This window comes from Palaemon carinicauda, chromosome 10 (genome assembly GCF_036898095.1).
Source record: "Palaemon carinicauda isolate YSFRI2023 chromosome 10, ASM3689809v2, whole genome shotgun sequence".
Classification (NCBI taxonomy): domain Eukaryota; kingdom Metazoa; phylum Arthropoda; class Malacostraca; order Decapoda; family Palaemonidae; genus Palaemon; species Palaemon carinicauda.
Window position 1 is genome coordinate 130,650,655 of NC_090734.1, and position 18,144 is coordinate 130,668,798.

Sequence of the window (18,144 nt, forward strand, 5' to 3'; positions counted from 1 at the left end):
AATAGATTTGTAATTCAACCTTATTTCTTTAATAAAGGTTAATTTTTTTCAACTGATATTTTGTGAAACTTAAATATATAACTGTACTTTTCACCTGAACTCTCTTCAACTCCTAAGTACTATTTACATTTTGATATGAGAAGTCTTGCTGCAATAAATTAATAGTTATCAGCTACAGCTATAGTAAAGTCTCTAATAAATGTTTCTTTGATTTTTGTATTTATTTACCATCCCTTGCAGACTTGAAAAATTCAGACATGACGAGTGATGTGTTCGAGAGGAAGTTGAATCGGGCTAAGGATGCTCTTACTTTGGTCCAGAGCGCTAGCGTCAGAACCCTATCGGGATCCCTGGGCACCAAGTGGCCGTACAAACGCACCATGTCTGCCCCCGCTAACATGCTTAACCGTACCGTAGAGAAACAAGGTAAGGGAAATTGAAGTGATCTATGTTGTACTGTGTATTTGAAATGTTGGATGTTAAATGGAGTAAAGTCTAATATAGTCTAAAGTCAATGTGATTGATTTCGTTCACTATATCGTTACATGTATTTCATAAAATCTTAAAACTTACAGATGTGCAGCACACTGGTATGTAAATTTTTCACTTATCATTTCTATATTGTAGTTCAGTTCAGTTAAGAGCAACTTAATGTCATCACAAGGTATTAGATTTTCAAAGGAGTTCACTAAATGTCGTAGAATTTTAGATATTGTCTTTAGATCACATAGTTTATATGAATTCAGTGTTAACTACCTAACGCTGAGGCTTAATGAGATGTAAGAACAGATAGACATGACAGTTGTTTAGTTTATTTCAAGGTTTGCATAGCTATTGTCTTTAAAAAATTTGCTCATTTGAATAATTGCCAAAAGTTCTCTAAAGTTTGTGATTTTAGTATAGGGATTCTTGTGTTGATAAGATTGCTTACAAAGATTCAAAATTGCTTTGATAATGCTTGCTGCTAGCAGTAGTTGAAAAAAAAATATAGTTCTATTTTATGCTTTAATTTTGTTATGAATTGGATCTTATATGGTAAAAAATTGAAAACACAATATATTTAGGAATATATTTTCATTTGATGTATCATAAATGACATATTGCTTATACATGGAATAAATTCTTTTACCTGATACCATTAACTCAAACAGAATAGTAATAGAAATTCGTACAACTACAGTGATATGCAGTTTGGTAAGTTTTAATTGTAAAAATTAAGGTGTAGATTGCAATAGAAATATGTTTAGTTATTTTACAAAGAATATTTTTTAAACACCTTTTTCCTGTTAATGGTAGTTATTGTTTTCGAACAATATAGCTCATATTCCGTTTTTGATAAGTTCTCTGGAACTGGAATTAGGTTCTTTTTGAAATAAGAATTTCATATACAACATTCCTTCCACTACTCTACTACTACTGCTACTACTACTATTACTCTGATTATTACTATTACTGATATAAAATGTAGCAATTTGATACCAATTAACTTAGAACCCTAATTTTTCAGAATGGTCCTTTTCCTATTATTAGAAATTATTCTAGTTGCCTTCCACAAGATCTTTTTGTCATGACGATAGGGTAAACATTGTGATAGTAATTCTGCATTCGTTAATTCACATCTGTTAACACCTTGAGGAAAGGCTATCTTCTTGATTAATTAGAATATTAAAAAAAAAGTGAGTTGTAATGCTCATGTAAAATTTACTTAAATTTGACACAAATTGTTTACCTGTAAGAACATTATTCTATTTTCTTCTTAAACATTATTATTATTATTATTATTATTATTATTATTATTATTATTATTATTATAGTTGTTTATGATGTAATTCTTAATCATCTGGGCCTTTGGCTCTTTTGTTAACAAGAAAGGCTTTAAAGTGGGTGTAAAAATCAATTTTGGGTACTGTTTTTTTTTTTTTTTTTTTTTTTTTTTTTTTTTTTTTTTTTTTTGAGGTATTGCCCTTCAAGTTTTTCAAGAATATACCATCCTTGTTAAACAGAAATAGTCTAAGTATTTCATTTCTTAGTCTTTATAACAATGAAGTGATCCAATTCCGCCATTGCCTTCAAAAATGGGTAAGACTACTATAGTCCATTCCTTTTAGCGATGCAGATTTGCACCGACTCACAGCGGTGCCCTTTTAGCTCAGAAAAGTTTCCTGATCGCTGATTGGTTAGAATTATCTCATCCAACCAATCAGCGATCAGGAGACTTTTCCGAGCTAAAAGGGCACCGCTGCGAGTCGGTGCAAATCTGCATCGATAAAAGAAATTGACTGTAGTTGGCCCTTTCACCAAAGTAGAATCCTCTATGTCTTGGTAAAAGATTTGATTGATTTATCGAGTCACCTTGTCGTTCGTACTCGGTGAGATCTTTAGCGGTAAAGTTGTACAGAATTCATTTTCAACTTTCTCTGTTCTATTTTTAAGGTTTAAGGTTTTGTTCTTACAATACTGTGTTTGATACCTGCAGTTTTAGTACAAGGCGCTACTCGAGTTCAAGGTTATTCCCGGTTCTTTAGCTGGAATGCCTAAGGGTAGTGTGTGATTCCAATAAATTCTTTATGAGGATTTGACTTTTTGTGTGCTGCTTCATCATGGTACACAATGTTAATCAGGGTCTTGTTAGTCTTCATGGCATTTTCCATATTTCTTCACGGTTCAATTAGAGAAGGATGATAAAACAAAAATTATTCTTAGTCTATTTTGATGAATCTTCATTATTATACAGAATTGTGTTCCTTTCCAGTTCAAGAGTATAAGTTTTTAACAATATTTTGCTATTCAATATACCAAGATTCTAAGGAGTTCTTTTCTCTCGTGTTGTTTGGAAAAGTATCCCAATTAAGATTCCCTTGATGGAATTTGTCACTCCAGATTCTAGCATCAGCAACAATCTAGCCCAGAGGAATGGGATAAACTTGAGACCCTGTCAGACTACTGATTTTCATCGCCCCCTAGCCAAGAGGTCTTTTATAATTACAAGCAGAAGCTTCTTTATTGTAATCCAGGCATAGTTTACAGGTCTACTGCAAGAGACCAGACTTAGAATTGACTACTGTAAAGGTTATTTATCTCATCATTAAGATCAACATAGGAACAGATTTTATTTTACCAATGAAGAACAAAGTCTTCCAAGATTTTCTTCAATGTTAGGGCAGTTTGTTCAGAATTGTTTCCCTCTAGCAGGCTCATAACAATTTTGCCATTCGCATGATCCCTCTTGGAAATACAATCCATCACAGTCTATTCAGCATTCACACTGCATTTACAGCTAAAGAAGTTATGATCCACTGTAGTGCAGCAGAAAATTTCTCACATTTCTCAAAAGAGGAATATTAAGTCTAGACGTTAACGCCACAAAAACGAGGCAACTTCATTTTATAGGATTTTCAGGCGGCTGCGTCTGACATGAAGGGATGAATGCTTTTCTAGAGCAGCATGTGTCGATCATTATGTCTGCCATCACAGAAGTTGTTTATTCAAGACAATAAGAAATCACAATATCAGAAAAATTTTCTCATTAAGTTGCATGTACAGTATTTTCATGTGAACTGAGGACCGCAAACAATTTAATGTCTGAAGTTGCGTCCCTCCTTTGCATATTGGTTTTACATAAAGCCTGATTATGGGGGGATCAGGTTCTGCCATTTGAACGATTAGTTGTATTAGTCCTGTCTTGTCCTTGGGGGAGGGCACTGGTCCATACCGTGGGTCAAGCATCTGTAATCTCCCACAAATCAATGTTGCATTTAGAAGAAGCATTATTTACCAGGATGCTTTTAACCAGATTAATGACTTCAATATATACCTTTTTCATTATACCCCAGCCAGTTTGTCTGATAAGGACATTAAGAAAGGAATATTTTTTATACTCCTCTCAGGTGTATTGCGGGTGACTTTGGACATTTTACATTATCTTGTTTCCTTCATTAATCCCCCTGAAGGTGTTATTTATATACTTTACCTATGCATGATAAATTCACCATCCTTTTAGATATAGTTTGGGTTACAAAGAGGTCCCTCATTATAGATATTTTTAAGAGGGATCTGAACGCATCCTTGGCTTTGTCCAACACCAGAACGTTATCTCTACAGACCTAGTTTAGGATGAAGTTGAAGGTCTCATCAGTGAGTACAGTCATTAACAGGAACTCCATCTAGGCATGTTGTCACTCCAGGGGTTGATGAATCCTTAGTAGACTCGATGATATCTGCCAAGGAGCTAAGGCTGCACCAGTTCAGGATATGATAGAATCATTTCAGAAAATGATGGTTTAGCTAATAAAAGGATAAAAGGGTTTATTGTTTTACATAGTTCCATTTTCCTTTCGATTTAACCATGTCCATAGTTGCATGTGTGCCAACTCGGCTGTGCTGTAAACACAAGATAGCAGCTACAAGTTTGGCTTCCAAATTATGATTTTATATTATTTTCTGTCTCCTTAAAAGATACATGCACAAGATAAAAACACCTATTTTGATTTTGCCTAACATATCAGACAATTTGTATTCTGTGAAATCACGTACAACATTGATAGTGTAGACTGCTTATTGTAATTATTTTTTAATCAAGTTACTGTATAAGTTTTCCACTGTCAGCAAAGGAGGCTGGTTACCTTTGAAAGATTGGTATCACCAGAACCCACATTCCTAATGTGGAAGTCCTGTTCATGGGTTGAATGGAAGTCTTGAAGAATTTAATAATGATTCAGATCATCTTGGTAGAATCCTCTTACTCTAGAGTAAATATTGAAGATCCAAATCCAGGCTCTGACAGATATGTATCTAGATGAAAAGTTTTTCATACAAAACCGGTAATCATGAAATGCTTATTGCCAGGCCACAAAATCTCAGTTGCACCAAGCTGTCCAAATTGAGGAAGATGAAAGCTGAACATCCAGACTGGCATTACTCTTTAATTATACTTTGTTATAATTATTACCCTAATCCCCAGTCTTCTGTTTTTAGTAGGAATAGTTTGCAGTACGTAGCTTACTTTCTTCATGGCCTGTGGATATTTCTTAAGGTTTCCTTTTTACCTTGATACTCTCATAGTTTCAAGTTTTAACCTTAAGGGTCTTTGCAGTGTCCCTTCTGCCCATAGCTACACCAATCTTTAAGCCTTCTACTTTACCTCCTTTCCTACTTCCTTGCGGTGCAGCCTGTGTGAACCTTTGCTTCATAGTGCAACTGCAGTGTTTTCCCTCTATTTCACTTTGTTGCTGATTGGTCAGGACATGAGGCTCAGATTCATAAATCCATATTCAATGATATAATTTGTTATAGCTCTTTTACTTTGCGTTAGAATTTATTTTGTATAATTGTCATTAAGTGTTGCGAATGATTTTCTTTGTCATTACTTGCTTTTGATGAAGTTATCCTGTAGAAATTACTGACATATATTTATTGATTGATATTTATTTCTTTTGCTTTTAATACAATGAATCGGTGTAGGAAATAAACTACGGCATTTACTATTTTACCTATTTCAATTGCTGGTTTGATTTTATATTTCTTTACTCATGTGCAGGAGTTATGCTTCACTTTTTACTGTGCCTCATCAGACTTGTAGTTCTTTTATTTCTTCATTTGAAGAAGACTGCCATCTTCACTGATCTTCATACTGTATTGGGGAAATCAGCATTCTCCTCAGTCCCCTTGTGTCATCATCATCATCATCATTTCAGCCTTCAAAAGTCCTTTGTTGGATGTAGGCCTTTCCCAGGTTCCTCCACAGATTTCTATTGCAAGCTATTCTGTGCCACTGTTGCTTATGTTGGTCTAAGTCATCTCGCCAGCGGGTTTTTTGCCTTCCTCGGTTTCTTGTGTATCCTCGGGGTGTCCAGAAGGTTGTTCGTGATGTCCATCGGTTGTCTGTCATCCTGGCAATGTGCCCCGCCCAGTTCCATTTGAGCTTGCTAATGGTTTCAAGGATATCCATTACTTTAGTTATTTGACGTATCCATTTAGCTGTTTTTCTATCCTTCCATGTTAGATTTAGCATAATTCTCTCATGTGCCCTCTGCATTGTGTAGCCTGTTGTAAAGACTGTATACTAGATCTGTGGTTCAAGTTTGATCAGAGCTGTTCTTATAAGCATTGTTATGACCTCTTTCTTTTTCTGAATCTTCAGCTCTTGAGTTGTGCCATTTGGCACGTGTTATCTCCTATAGAGTTTCGTTTTTTTCTGAATCTTCAGCTCTGACTTGTGCCATTTGGCACGTGTTATCTCCTATAGAGTTTCGTTTTTTTCTGAATCTTCAGCTCTGACTTGTGCCATTTGGCACGTGTTATCTCCTATAGAGTTTCGTTTTTTTCTGAATCTTCAGCTCTGACTTGTGCCATTTGGCACGTGTTATCTCCTATAGAGTTTCGTTTTTTTCTGAATCTTCAGCTCTGACTTGTGCCATTTGGCACGTGTTATCTCCTATAGAGTTTCGTTTTTTTCTGAATCTTCAGCTCTGACTTGTGCCATTTGGCACATGTTATCTCCTATAGAGTTTCGTCTGTTGTCACTCTGCCTCCTCGAGTCAGAAGTTTAAGCTATCGTCCAACTGCTTTACTGATAAGAGCTCTGTCCATGTATTATAAATTATTATCATGGAAAACAATGTTTTTCAGGTTCATTAGGACTGTGCTGCATCTAGTTCATCATAATTATATTCTCTCATTCTTAGTACACTTGCTCAGCACATAGTGCTCGGTGTATATGCCTGTTCACATTTTTTTGCCAGGTGAATGAAAGCCATGCATTGTCTCTGGGTGATATGTAGACACATTTTTGAAACAAACTTAAATGAGTGTCATGGGAGACTGGGTTTCCTGAATTCTCTTTTCTTCTCTAACAAGCTCTTTTGCTTAAATTCATCTTCTAGCTTGAATATGTATTTAGGCATTTAACCCTTTTACCCCCAGGCTATTTGGAACTTTCCAACCCTCAATCCCCAGGGGTTATTTTTTTTCAAGCACATTTTGCTGTATATTTTGTTTAAATTGCTTTAACAGCCTTAATTTTTGTCATAGAGAGGTCAGGTTGGTCTCATTCTCTTGGAAAATGCCTGAAGTTTCTCAAAAAAATTATCAAAAATATGCAAAAAAAAATTTAAATAGCAGTTTTTTGCAAGGACGTATCGGTACGTCCATGGGGGTAAAGGGGTGAGTTTTGTGAAACGTACCAGTACGTCCTTTGGGGCTAACAGGGTTAATTAGTGGTTTTGTATGAACAATCACGTTGATTTTTAAGACCGTGGAAGTGTAATCATGGAGTGAATCTATGTTAGATGTCGGAGTTGCGTAAAGAAGCTCTTCTATTTTTTTGACGTGAATAGGTCGGTACAGTACAAGTAAATTTCCAATGTACGGAAGTAAGGCATTTTATGATTAACAGGTTTGCAAAAAAAAAAAAAAGCTTTATGCTACCGAATATTAGATTTTCGAAGGGCCTATGGTACGCATTTGGATCATGTGAAATAAGAATATACTTTTCTTAGTTATGAACTCATCTTGTGGTCATTTAGGGACAAAATGATTGTTCATTTTAGTAGTTGTATTTGTGGTTTTGTTTTTGATATTTTAATAATTTCCAAGCCATATATAGGACAATATTGATGTGAAGGGAATAAGGTTTTATTTATTAGCTTGAAAAGGCTATATGCATATGGAAATGGAGAAAAATGCCTTGTGTAAGAATACAGTAATGCCCATATATGAATTTTTGTGGTATTAACTAATTTTTGAGTGCTGTTAATCCATAGTATAGTTAATACAATATTGCATTGAAGTACACTCAGATATATAACCTTTATTTAACATTCATGAGTTATTTTTATGATGTTTTTGACAAACTACCGACAATATTTTCAAAGGAACTTAAAACTCTGTGACATTTATACAATATATTGATTAAGTACTACACAGTTGAAGCGGTTAAATCTGTGACATTTATACAATATATTGATTAAGTACTACACAGTTGAAGCGGTTAAATCTGTGACATTTATACAATATATTGAATAAGTACTACACAGTTGAAGCGGTTAAATCTGTGACATTTATACAATATATTGGTTAAGTACTACACAGTTGAAGCGGTTAAATCTGTGACATTTATACAATATATTGATTAAGTACTACACAGTTGAAGCGGTTAAATATGTGACATTTATACAATATATTGATTAAGTACTACACAGTTGAAGCGGTTAAATCTGTGACATTTATACAATATATTGATTAAGTACTACACAGTTGAAGCGGTTATTTTCTCACCATGAAATTACTGTTGGGGTTTTAGTCAAATCAAGTTGTTGCATTGGCCTTATGATGCTTTGCATTATTTATTGGTGCTTTATATGTTATATATGTGTTGTATCAAGTACTTGGAAGCTCTTATTGAAAACCTGTAATTTTTTGTAGGCTTGTGAAGAGGCTCGGCTAATACCTTTTAAAGAAGATTTTTTTATTCTAGATGAAAGATTGAATGTTTGAATTGTGGGACCCAGCATCCATCGTTGTCTTATTGTGCGATACAGTTTTTTGCATAATATTGTAGACAAATGCATAAAGGTCATAGAGTCACTTTTTTTGTATGATTTACGTAGATTTGTAATTCATTTTATATTTATCTTTGTCGTTAGTTAAGTTCTTTTTTAATCAAGAGGTGACCTCTTTCTAGTCAGGATTTTTTATGAAGCAATATTCTATCCAAAGATTATAAATCCATTTGATTTCTTACTCTCTTATTCAATGATCCAAGTTTTCTTTTGGTCAGTAAACTGATGAAGTAAAATGACATTGGACATTTTTTTTTTAATGACATTTTGTTGTAAGTCATATCAACATAGCACATGGACTGAATTTTATGTTTGTTCAGTAGTAGTTAAAGGATCCCTGTGATGTTCATTGTATATATTACTTGATTCACAAGTCTCTACAGTACCTGGAAACATAACATTATTTTGTTAAATGACATAGGGGCTGAATCACTATACGATACCTATTTGTCTTATTGAAGAGTTTAAGGATCCCTGTGATGTTCATTGTATATATTACTTGATTCACAAGTCTCTACAGTACCTGGAAACATAACATTATTTCGTTAAATGACATAGGTCCGTAATCACTATACAATGCCTATTTATCTTATCGAAGAGTTTAGAACATTGTTCACTTCAGTCAAATGATATTTTTGCATCTTACTCAATATATTTATACAGTGATCTGCCATTTTCACATATAATGGTTACTTTGGTATTGATTTCTATATTAAGATTCATAAGTCAATTATGCTTTTAACCTTCATGTTAATTTTTTCTTCCATATACTGAACTCCCATCTTCTTTGGTGATTTTTTAAATTTTGAGACTTTGAGTTCTATAATAATTTCAGGAGAAATTTTTTGCTAGGTTAGTTCTACAGAAACTGAAATACAGGTAGATGTCTCTCTATTTACCAAGGCCCTTCCCCAATTTTTGGGGGGGTAGCCGACATCAGATAAATGTAGTTACGTTAAAGAAATTTGCAGTTATATTGTGTTACCTGGAATGGAGCAAAGCATTAGGATATATGGTTTTATTAAAGAAATATGACCACTGTTTTCTGTACCTTCATTTTGTGGGTCACAGGAGAGTAGCTGGGAATAATAGGGCCACATTTATTGCCTAAAAATTCACATGTTCACAGTACTATAAACATCCATTAACTCTGTAAAACAATAATTTACAAGTGCATGTTTTCCCTAAACAAATGGATATTTGAAAATGGAAAATAATAGATGTGACAGTAATCAACTGGAGTTTAGATTCCCATATAAAACTTTGGCTCCTGAATAAATAGAAAGTAAAAAAGAAGGTAAAATTTATAAAAAAAAAATTCTAATAAATTTCAGTTTATAGGCAATGACAAACCTTTGCTTCGAAGGGGCAGACATGTTGGTGTTAAAAACAGAGTCGAATGCAAAAAAATTATTTATGTGAATGACATGAACTGCAATATTTGCTAGATTAACCAACTCTCAAGTTCACAATTTTTCATGATTAATTTTGGGTTTGTGAAAGGAGACACAACCAGGCGTGTAAACTAACATTATACACTTTAGCATTTGTTGAAAAGAAACCCAGAAGCAACACTTACATCGAGTTGAAAGTTGCACTTAATAAATTTCTGGATAATGAAACTGAAATCCTTGGATTACACTCATTCAAGAGGAACAGTGAGAAGAACCCCTTGGAATTTTGGAACAATACTCCTTATGGAGATGGATGTCTTAAATGAAAACACAATTTTGAGAAACAGAAATCAATTTTAACCTCATATCAGGATAGAATCCAAAGAACATCAGGGAAGGCAAGGGCACAAATAATTGAACCACGAAGGAGCTAAAAGAAGTTGGAATTAAAGAGTACCTAAAGAGTTACTTTGAATACCATATTTACAGTTTCCTTGCCGATAATTGATGCAAATGATAGCATTTAATTCAAATTTCTTTTTCTGAGTGAACTTGATGGTAATGACCACACAATCAAATGTGTAGTAAAATTTAATATCTACCTAGAATTGTAATCGAACTTAGAACACAAGCAAAAGGCAAGGATATTACCAATTGAGCCACAAAGAAACTTGAGTATGCACATAGGTTTTGTCTTTCTTTTCATGAATCTTTTTTAGGTTAGTAGTTTCTTGCCTCACTAAAGAGTCCTGGGTTCAGTCTAGGTGTTAGGTAGAAATTCCTTCTTTATAATTGAACTGTAGTATCCTAGTTCTGCTTGGAGTGGGTGGGGCTGGTTTTGAGCTGGAAGATGGCAAGTCAGACTGGGGAATTTTTTAATTTTAGACTACCAGTATCCATCTTTTGCTTAGAAAAAGACTATTTAGTAACATTTTATTATTTAAAGATTATTATTATTATTGTTATTAATATTATTATTATTATTATTGTTATTAATATTATTATTATTATTGTTATTATTATTATTATTATTATTATTATTATTATTATTATTATTAGCCCCACCACCATCATCATCATCATTATTATTTTCTTATCACTACAGTATTAATAATAACCAAAGTTGAAATTAAATAAGCAAATGGTAAGTATAAATTTAAGGACTAAAATTATTAGGGAAAAAAAGGCAGATTAATCATAATCAATTAGAGTAATAAAATTATCTATAGCCATCATAAAAATTTCCAAACATAAACTCACTCTCACCTCTGATACATTGATGCCACTAGATACTAGCTATTAGTCACTATATCATGTCCTTCATCTTAAGCATAACACTGGTTTCCATGCTTTGCTGTATACTGTACCACCTCCTGACACCTTAATGGCATGGATACACCCTCAAGTCATGTTTGTATTGGTAAAAAATTGATATAATGTGTGTTTATATTGCAGATCTTGTGTCACAGTGTATTAAAATTCTTTGTGGCGTCAGTTAAGCATTCCATCACGGTGGAATGGATCATGTCGTCTTGATTTATTTGTCCGTTTATGTCCGTTGTGATATTATGAACTTGGTAAATGACAGTTATTCAGCTTAAGATAAGCTTTGTCGGGCTTCGTGTTGATTTTTTTTTAGTGACTCTTAATGACCAATAATTCCAGTTAAAATATAGATGCAGTAACTGTTGCAGTCCTGTAGAACATTAGCATAAAATATGATTGCCTGATTTCAACACAGCATCTTGATGGGATTGATATATCTCTCGTACTAAAGTCAGTTGATTATAGTAAATACTTTGTGTCATTCTTGCATTTTATCTTGAAGGCTCACATTATTCAGACTTGCAATCAATATCTAATTCTGTGTTGAAGTTAGCAGGGGAAATGGTCAGTGGAAGGATTTTTATTCATTTTTATTTATCTTAACTACACCATTACAGTGGATAAAGAGAAGGAAAAAACATACCTCCGGCAAGCCTCAGCACCGTTACTTAAACGCACTTCAAAATTTGGTCTTGGTCAGTTCATAAACTTTTTCCAACCAAAAAAAATAATACTTAGCTTGAGGTGCATTTCTTTCTGACTTGGCTTATTCACAGGTATTTGACCCACAGGCATTGAGAGCATATGTAAGACTTTAAGTTGTAGGATAGGTCAGGTTTGGTAGGGAAGTCTCACTGTTTTATCAAAAGTAGCCTTAAAATTTGATTGAAAAATTTTGTGTAAATTCATGAAGGTTAAAAATTTGAGATTATTTCAATCTCATGTCAAACCTTTCATGAAACATCCTATTATTTTCTATATCTTGTTACAATATTTTGTACTGTATTAAGATACAGTTAATTTTAATTAATTCTGGAAAATTCAGTACTTAGCTTTGGTTTACGAATGGAACACAGTCGGAGATTATTGAAATCAAAGTCACTTTGCTCAGAGGTTAAATCTCTTAAAGACTAATCTTTCTCAATAGGTACATACCTCTTCACTGTTGTGCCATACATATGAGGGAAGGGGGTAGAGTGGATGTAAAGATTTTACAGTAGTTTAAGGTAGAGTGAGATTCAATGAGCTTCCCTGAAATTCACATTCTGGTGCAATCACTCTGGCAGATACTGTCTTTATTTCACTGTGTCTAAAATTTCCGAATAACTCGTCTTCCCTGTAGCCTTTTAGACTAATTTTCCTGAGTCCTCACATATGTTTAAAAGTTTAAAGGTAGCTCACGAATGGTAAAGACAAGGGATAGGACAATATCTTAGAGACTAACCCTATTGTACACATGATCAGCACCCAAGGATTCCCCCCCCCCCCTCCTTCAAGCTAGGACTAAGGAGGCCCAGGCAATGGCTGCTGATGACTCAACAGGCAGATCTGTAGTCTCCCCAAACCCCTCCCCCCTCCATCCATTGCTCTCAAGGATGGTAAGATTGTAGATATTACTAAAAACTATTGAACTTGAGCGAGTCTCAAATCTAGGTCCAACAGGGGCGTTTCCGATAGGTAACCACAACCCTTGAGGTTCAGGTTCTAACCTGAAAAACATTTTCCAGTGGTCTAATGTAAAATACTTTCAGTATGGATTTTAGATATTTGCTTTCTGTGATATTTACAAAATCCAAGTGAAAAGCAGTATTAGACAGCAATGTTAATTAATTCGTTTATTCAGATTTACAATATTATTACCAGCATACAAGACATCTTGTAGATCAACTGTGTGACAAGTAAGTTCCCTTTGTAGTTCGTGGTATTGCGTAGTTTTAAAGTATTTAACCAAGAAGTCAATAATCCCCCCTATTTCTTAAACACAGTATAAAAGTTTATATGATTAATCTTGAATTGTTTGTGATATCTTTTGTGATATTGTTGATTTCATTACTAACTGAAACTTATTTGTGGAAGATCAAATTAAGTTATGAATGTAAATAGCATGACGAGTTTTAAAAGCGATACGTTGTATGCATCACAAAAGTTGTTGAGTCGCTGGATGAGGAGAATAATTACGGGATACATCTTGAATATCTTTTTTCAGCTACACTGGTCAACCTCATAATAATCTAAATGTCTTCTGATTACCGTACATATTATACTTTTCCTCTCTGGTCTATGCCAACTTAAATTTCTTTTTAATTTGTTGCTACCCTTACTCACACCTTCTACTGTTGCCACGAATATTGATTTGAGGAAATACAATCCTTATTAAGTTTTTACATCCTGATGTTTCCATCCTTACTGGATTGAGTTTTTTTGTAGGAACACTAATTTATTTTGGTCTGAAAGTTGCCAAGTACAGTATTATAGCATTTTTGAGTAAATAAGACACTTGATAGGCTAATGGATTTTATCTTTGCCACTGTCAGAGGCTGAGCCTGTGATTTTATTAGTTCAAATTTAAATACGATTATCGCTCAAACTTCTGAGTAGACTTGGTCGCTTGCAAAGTTTATAGTACGAAGAAATGACCATGTTTGTTTTCTAACTTGATTATTCCTCCAAGCGTTTGGTAGTGTAGTGGAAAGATGAGTAGATTGTGCATACAGCATTCAATTATATTTGGAATACTGTATTGACGGGGATCCTCCTAAAGATAACTCTGTCTAGAATGGTCGTTGACTTGGTAACGCACTTACTTACCTTCGTTTCAGTCTTACCGTATGTTACCTGAATTATGTCCTATAATTTGCTGGATACCTTAAACCTTTACATTATTTATCTTTTGTTTCAAGCCTCTTATTGTTTCCTTATGTTTCTAAAGGGATTTATTTAATAGTCAAAATTTGAATTCCGACTGTATAATCAGTGTGAAAAGTTTTCTTATATATTTTGCTCTTTAATCAGCATCATCAGGTAAATTTTCTTTTCCTTAAGTGTATCAATGTCTAACTGCTAACCTTATGTGTTTTGGATGATATCAAGCAACTCATTGGGTACATTATTTTTATATATATATTTCCATGCATTAAGTGCATTTTATTCTTTGTAATTTTTAAACTAGGCTCCTGATCACTGTATGTACAGATTCAGCTAGTTTTTTTATTCTTATTCAGTTTTGACTCTATTATATTACTTACATTCAACACCCCTTCTAAGTCCTCATGCAACTGACAAGACATAATCACAACTCTTTTTTTTTTTTTTTTTTTTTTTTTTTTTTTTTTTTTTAAAGAGGCTTATAAACATTGTTTTATCAACATTTCTCTGTTCATGTGTTTTGTTTCTAGGCTTCCTCCATATGAAGCATAGATATTTTTATTCTTGTATTTCTATCGACATATGTCCTCTCGCAACAATGCTTTTAATAATTCTACCATTTGCCTTCTATAATCCATACAGTTCACTATGTACATTCTACACAGTAATCCCCTTAGTGAACCTTCAAACTCCGTGTTTGTTCTTGTTACTTATGTTTCTTTGGTCACTGCAGATTCTGCCCCTACCCTTTTCCTAATAACTACTTTGTTTCCTCGAATCAAATCCATATGTCTTAGTCGCCCTCTTGAGCAGCTCATCTCAAGTTGAAACTACATATTATTTCCACTCACTTCATAGATAGTTGAACCTCTTTTATTACTTTTATATTTAGCCATCAACCGACATTTTAGTTTATTTACATGCACTTAATTTACAGCTGTCCCTCTAAATTCACTGGGCTTATGGGCATAAAATTCCCCTTCAAATAAAATTCTATTGAAAACTCCACAAATAATTTTTGGTCCCTCAATATTGAGTATTAACAAGTTCCTAGACTAGTTTAGGCTGGGTTATTAGCAACTTTTTTCTTTAGTGATGTACTAGTAAACTAAACTTACGACACCTCAGATTACTCTAGGATTATCATGTAACTATAGTGTACAGTATTGAACTTTTCCTAATAATTTTCTCTTGACCAAATTATACTTATAAACATTCCACATTGGAACCTATGTGTATTCAATAATGAAGCCCCTTTCAGGACACATCTCCACAAGAGTTTCTCCATTTTCACTCACTCCAGGCACTGCAGGTCCACTATGTCGTCTCTTTTCATATCACATATTATTATTGTATTATTGAAACTGTTGTATACATAAGGCTGTGAAGGTATACCATATTTTTCCAATCAGAAAGTTCCCAACAACGTAATCCGGAATTAGTTCGTCCTTGAACATGCTGATGCTATTTTTTATGCAATAGTTATCTACTGTAATTTTATACGGAATCAAGATTGTAAAATGCTCTTTAGACAATGCACTGTGGGTCAGCTTAGGCTCTCCTAAGTTTTGCAAGCATTCTTTTATGCTTCTCAGCAGACTTCAAAGAGCATTATGAAATCCAACTAAAGACAAATTAGCTAAGCTATTTTACTTTTTCTAATAAGGTTTTCGTGATGCTCTTTTTAGTGCCTCATAGCAGCTGAATAGAGTGCTTTCAGAACTTAGTTATTAATGTACTCTTAATTAATGTACTCTCAATTTTGAAGCCAGGTTTTTTTGTAGTTATTGTGTAGTCTCGAATCTGTCTTTTTGTCTGTCTCTCTCTGTGTCTTACTCACTGTCCCTATGATGTTTTTCGTCTCTCCCATTTCCTTTCCCCTCATGCTGTTATCATTCGTGTTGTAATCTCTTTATGACATACAATGGTAGTTTCATCTGGATGGCTTTCTGACCAAATGACCCCTGTAGTAACCCTTGACAATAGGCTTGTTTTACAGGGTCACCACTCTTGAACAACTTAACTATGCATGGTCTTAATATTTGTGAAAGACACACACTACAGGAACAATGGTGTCTTCAGAAATACTTTTTTAAAATTATTTGTATGTGTATCGTATTGGAAACTGACTTTTTTCTTGTAGGGCAGGGCATCTTTCCCGGCCATTGCTTTTTTGTGATGTAAAATAAACAATTTTGTTGTCCCTTTCTGCTTGCAGACTTTACTATAAAGGGGCTTTGTACTATGCCCTGTAAACTGTTTGAGGCTTACTTCATTGACGTAATGCAGGGTATCTATTGTAGTCCTATCTACATAAAAGTATTTTTTTTCCCACTTGTAACGTGTGTAGAGTTGTTTACAGACTCCATAGTCACTTTTTGTCTGCTTGAAGTCCTCCACCATTTCCATTAGAAGGTATATTCTCTCTGTAAGATAATTGTTTCTACTGCAAAATATTTGATAAATCATATTGATATTCTATAGCATTATCAAACTTTAGACAGATGTGAAGGCATCGATGTGAACTTTTGTCGAGTTATACAGCTGTAGTTACCAGAGAGCATACAACCTCCTTTTGGTGTACTGTGAATAGAACTCTCCAGTGCTGCATTTTGTAGAAGTATTTTTTCATAGTACAGTATATAAAATTTCTCTTCATTTTAAACAAACCTGGGTATATAATAAAAATGACAACACTAAAAACACTGTTAACATAGCTGAAGCTTTGATAGGCATACCTGTGTTACTGGAAGGCACTGATATTTTTACATTTATGATGGTGAAAAGCTAAGTGTGCCCTGCATGATAAAGTTTTAAGTATTCCTGAATAAATGATTATCATTTAACTGGTAAAACCTCTTCTCATCTGTCCCTTATTTCTCAAAGAATTTTATCAGTTCCCAAAAACATTAGCTCTAAAATGATGAAGTCTAAATTAGTTCTCTCTTTCAAGTAAAACATGATACTGAGTATAAATTCCCATCCCCTTTTATTTGACTGGTTCATGCAGTGTCCACTTAGTACTGTTATTTCATGAGGTGCATTAACACAAAAAATGTTTTCTTAACCCTTTGAGTGCCAACCCCTCACCCAAAGATTTAGCACACTACCCCATGACTTTTTTGGGGAAACATTTAATCCAGCTCATCATAGTACAAAATCTACTAGAAAAAGGACTTCGTAACTTTCCCGTCTCATAGCTGAATAAATATCCATTTATTAATAATATACATTAGTACCTCGGTATACAAGTTTATTCCATTTCAAAAGTAATCTTGCAACCCAAAAGGCGTGTAAACCAAAGCGTACTTTCTTCCATAAGAAATAAAATGAATTCACTCGTGTTCCACACATTCATAAATACACACATATGCTCATTTTGAAGGCTTTTTAATGTTATATTGAAAATGAATTATAACTCCTAAAATCAAATGAATTCAAATCAATAAATGACAAAAGATCATAGAAATTTTGACAAATTAACTCTCACTTTACCTGTGAGGAGAGTCGTGGCCAGCATGCGGGAGATGAAAGAGGAGGAGGACGAGTTACTGCTTGGAAGGAGAATGTTCCTCTAAGAACTTGAGGAGAAATACAGGAGGTTCTCTTTCTTGAACAACATTCACTATCACTAACTGAATCATTTAGTTTACGCTTTATGGAGAACTGGTCGGTCGTAATTTTTTTTACACTGGCATTCAGTTTTGACAAGGAACCTATTTAGAGACAATCGCTTATGGGTTTTCTTTAAAATAGCAGGAAAATGGGGTAAAAAGGATAAATAAACAGTGTGAACACCATTCGGTGTGTGAGCAACGCTTCACTGATTTCATGCTAGTCTCTTTCGTACTTATCCCCAAAAATTGCGAGTTTGTAGGGAAAGATTTGCTTGCAAACGGATACAATGCTCATATACCATTTTGAATTTTCATGCTCGTATACCGATTTGCTCGTATTGTGAGGTACTCATGTCCTGAGTTACTCGTATCCCAAGGTATTAG

General features: G+C 34.0%; 1 protein-coding gene across 10 annotated transcripts in view; it reads left to right on the forward strand.

Moving 5' to 3' along the window:
* Nucleotides 1–18,144, forward strand: part of unc79 (UNC-79 domain-containing protein) — a 184,657-nt gene that overhangs the window by 91,151 nt on the left and 75,362 nt on the right. For 4 of the 10 annotated variants that reach the window (XM_068381893.1, XM_068381896.1, XM_068381901.1 and 1 more), the window contains 3 exons: nt 241–426; nt 576–590; nt 11,896–11,973. In XM_068381893.1, the coding sequence (XP_068237994.1) occupies nt 241–426; nt 576–590; nt 11,896–11,973 (279 nt within the window). Of the gene's footprint in view, nt 1–240; nt 427–575; nt 591–11,895; nt 11,974–16,361; nt 16,434–18,144 lie in introns of all 10 variants that reach the window. The other 6 variants (XM_068381895.1, XM_068381903.1, XM_068381894.1 and 3 more) reach the window with 5 other exon arrangements.